This window comes from Melampsora larici-populina (assembly GCF_000204055.1).
Source record: "Melampsora larici-populina 98AG31 unplaced genomic scaffold MELLAscaffold_50, whole genome shotgun sequence".
Classification (NCBI taxonomy): domain Eukaryota; kingdom Fungi; phylum Basidiomycota; class Pucciniomycetes; order Pucciniales; family Melampsoraceae; genus Melampsora; species Melampsora laricis-populina.
Window position 1 is genome coordinate 471,805 of NW_006768814.1, and position 3,739 is coordinate 475,543.

General features: G+C 41.1%; 2 protein-coding genes across 2 annotated transcripts; both read right to left on the reverse strand.

Moving 5' to 3' along the window:
* Positions 1-567, reverse strand: MELLADRAFT_111109 (uncharacterized protein; the record flags this gene model as incomplete). Its single annotated transcript, XM_007415376.1, has 3 exons — positions 1-150; positions 235-458; positions 504-567. 3 exons carry the CDS (start codon positions 565-567, stop codon positions 1-3), a joined length of 438 nt encoding a protein of 145 aa, XP_007415438.1.
* A 93-nt stretch (positions 568-660) lies between these two features.
* MELLADRAFT_92582 (uncharacterized protein) lies at positions 661-2,180 on the reverse strand (the record flags this gene model as incomplete). Its single annotated transcript, XM_007415375.1, has 4 exons — positions 661-924; positions 993-1,393; positions 1,494-1,573; positions 1,693-2,180. 4 exons carry the CDS (start codon positions 2,178-2,180, stop codon positions 661-663), a joined length of 1,233 nt encoding a protein of 410 aa, XP_007415437.1.
* Positions 2,181-3,739: the final 1,559 nt, after the last annotated feature.

The window sequence follows — 3,739 nt, forward strand, 5'->3', positions numbered from 1 at the left end:
CTAATCATCATCAGGCTGATTGTCACTTTCTTCCTCACTTTCAGAGCCTGATTCATCTTCTAACGTGCTGGAGTCACCCAACTCTTCATTTGGCCCCTTGTTCTTCCCCGCGGCTAAGCTCTTGAGGTACAAACGAGATTTACTTGCCCCCTAGTTATGCAAGCAAGAATCGATCATAAGGTCTGATTAGAACTCTACAATATGAGTTCGATTAAGTGGATTCAAAAGACTTACATTGTTTTGCTTGCGAGCAGTCTCTTGACTTTCTGGAGACTTTTGTTTCTTTTTTGTTTTGGAACTCCCTTGCTGAACATGATTCGATTCGGACTGTGTAGATTCTATTCTATTTGACTGAGTGTTATCAATCACTTCCTCACCATCATTGATAAGTTTAGGTTCAATTACAAATAGACCATCTTCGATGTCTTTTAACCAAACTTGAATGACTGCATCGGTTGCTTTTCAATGGCCTTTCAATAGGTTGGTCGGACTAAGTTTGCTACCTGGCTTCTGGATTACTTCGATTGGCCATCCCCTCTTCTTGATGTGCGCGATAGGGTCAGGCATCTTTGGAAACGAAGTTTTATTGATGTGAGCTCCTGGATGACAAATACCACATGAGCAACAACACTTCCAAACCCATGAAAAGAGCATCAATCACTACATACCAAACATCTCATTGAGTTGGTGAGTTAGTCGGCTTTTTCGCTCGTCGCTTGCTTGCGGCACTTTGGCTTCAATCTCTTTAGCCACTTCTTGTCCGTGGATATAGGTTGTAAACTTGGAAGGGATTTTCGGAGTCTTCAGTGCCCAGTCAGCGAACTTGATGTTGTTGGAAAAGGTTTGAGACCATCCATCAACTCCACCGCAGCTTGCGGAAGTCAAGTAATACGAGATATGGTGCTGTTGACAGATGACCGAAAACTGACAACAATCAAACAAGGCAAGTCAGTATGAATCATGTGGAGTGACAAAAGTCAGATTAAACTTACGTCATGATGTGCTTTACGTACAGCAACTAAAGACCGCTTTTGTAAAGTCGCAACCGAAGTCGATTTTTCTGGCTTGCCGTGGGAGAGGTGCAACTTTTCCACATTGACCAGCTTTTCAAAGAGGGGCTGATATTTGGCTTTTTCTTCCTCTGAGAGCTGATGGACTTTCGGAGCAGGAGTAGTACTGTCGAACTGGTTTGTATTGATTCCATTCTTGTCATTGTCGCCCTCGCCCCCTTGATCATTGCCAACTACAGCAGTTGAATAGTCTGGAAGATTAGCTAGAGCAAAGAAGTATGGATCTTTGAAAACGTCCTGCTCATCCTGGCTTAGATCATGCCATTTCTCAGCCATCTCCTGATTTCGAGCTACCCAGGCGTCTTTATCATTGCGTTCGGGCACTGTCAAACATTTTCACAAGTGGGTATTTGATAACAAACGATGAGTAAGTGAAGTTTGAGAAAACCGATGATAGTGCAGTCATAAATTGGAAATTCATACTTTTAGTACCCAAACATTTCAAACAAAAACTCAAGAAACGTATCCAGGGGTTTGCCTTCACGGTTTTGGACCCTAACCCTCTGTAATTAGTTGGAAAGAAGGTATTGGAATGTTTAGAATCAGTTTGATGAAAAATTGAGACAAGTAAAAAATTAAAAACGACATGAACAAAATAAACAAAATAAACAAAATGAATTACACTAATTTCCATATGACAACCTCCGGTACTCCGGCCATCAGAGCAATCATGAGCATACGTTTTTCAAATTCCATTCGCATGATTTCCACAAGATCCCGAACCTCCTTGTGTACTTTAGTACGTCGAGACTCTTGTTTCTGTAATGCTTCCTGGAGCTTGACAAGTGACCAATTGTCAAGTTCTTGTTCGAATGTATCAAATTCCAAACCGGGGAATCGTGATTGAAAGACACGATTCGATTCTTTAGCGTTAGTTTGGGTGGCTGATGGGTCCTCAGTCTCAGTAGCGTTTTTATCAATAGGTTGATCTTCATCTGCCTGTGAATCTTCCTCGTCATCTGAATCTCCGGTGCCGGATTTCCGGCTTGAAGTGGCTGTTCTTTTGCGTTTACAAGAGGTAACCCGAGAAGTCTTCTTCTTGGGTGCGACGGATGAAGGTTTGGTTTTCGCAGTCTTAGATTTTTTTCCTTTTGAGCGAGTGGAAGGCATTATAGTATCAAAAAGCGGTTAAAGTCGTGAGTGGGTTGGATTGGAAATTGGTGCAGTGAATGGTTGGTAAGTGAATGGTTGGCGAAAAGATCTTTGAAGTCTTGATAAGTGAAATCAAGGCACATACAAGTTTCAATATCCGTGTGAAATCAAGACAGGATCCGTGTGAAATCAAGACAGGTGAACTTTTGATGTACAACACCTGATCCTATCCCAGCTCTCCCAGTAGTACAAAACTTCATGTCTACAGGACACGAGTTCTTCAAAGAAGGCCAGCTGTCTCAATGGACATGAGAGAGTCTCAAACGCAAGCAAGTATTGTCCTTGATCATATTCTTCCATCCTTGTTTGCCCGGCAGTTGGATCAATGATGGTTGATGAGAGGTGAGTTCCTTCAATTGTGATTGCAATATTTGCTCACTCACATCTACCAACCATTATATGAGTGTTTATGGGAAGTAAGACACTATACAAATTGAACTAAATCATTCATGATGATATTAAATATCACACCACCTATCAAAGCAAATCACCGATTTGCAATCTTTTAGGGCTTTTGGTCGCTGAAGTTGTTTCTAAGAAAAACAACCAAGAGGATGTTAAAGTATAGCTTATAGCTATAAGCTATAAGCTATAAGCTGGTGCTAGATGTAGTATTTTGACCTGTTTGATTAGAGAGACTGGCTCTGAAATGGAATACTGTGTGGTCAAGAGAGATTGAAGCTATTTTGTGTTGGGGTTACATGTGTTTGACGGAGTTCCAATAAACCTTTCCACAAGGGGTGATTGAATCACCCCTATGTGCAAATACATGGCACAAATTACCAAATGTTAAAGTTTTTTGTTCAGATACTTAGGGGGAATTTTGTTGTTGAGCGGGAGAAGAATACCTGATTTTTGAGATTGAATGGCTGATTCCAGGATGAAGATGGTGAGTTATGAAAAAAAGTCCAGAATGAAAAATGCTGGGCGTGCTGGGAAGAACATAAACTCAGGAGGAAACATGAAATTGAGCACATGTTCAGACACTTAGGGGGAATTTCGTTGTTGAGCGGGAGAAGAATACCTGATATTTGAGATTAAATGGCTGATTCCAGGATGAAGATGGTGAGTTATGAAAAAAAGTCAATAATGAAAAATGTTGGGCATGCAGGGAAGCACATAAACTCAGGGGGACACATGAAATGGGCTCATGTTCAGATACTTAGGGGGAATTTTGTTGTTGAGCGGGAGAAGAATTCCTGATATTTGAGATTGAATGGCTGATTCCAGGATGAAGATGGTGAGTTATGAAAAAAAGTCCAGAATGAAAAATGCTGGGCGTGCTGGGGAAGAACATAAACTCAGGAGGAACATGAAATTGAGCACATGTTCAGACACTTAGGGGGAATTTCGTTGTTGAGCGGGAGAAGAATACCTGATATTTGAGATTAAATGGCTGATTCCAGGATGAAGATGGTGAGTTATGAAAAAAAGTCAATAATGAAAAATGTTGGGCATGCAGGGAAGCACATAAACTCAGGGGGACACATGAAAATGGGCTCATGTTCAGATACTTA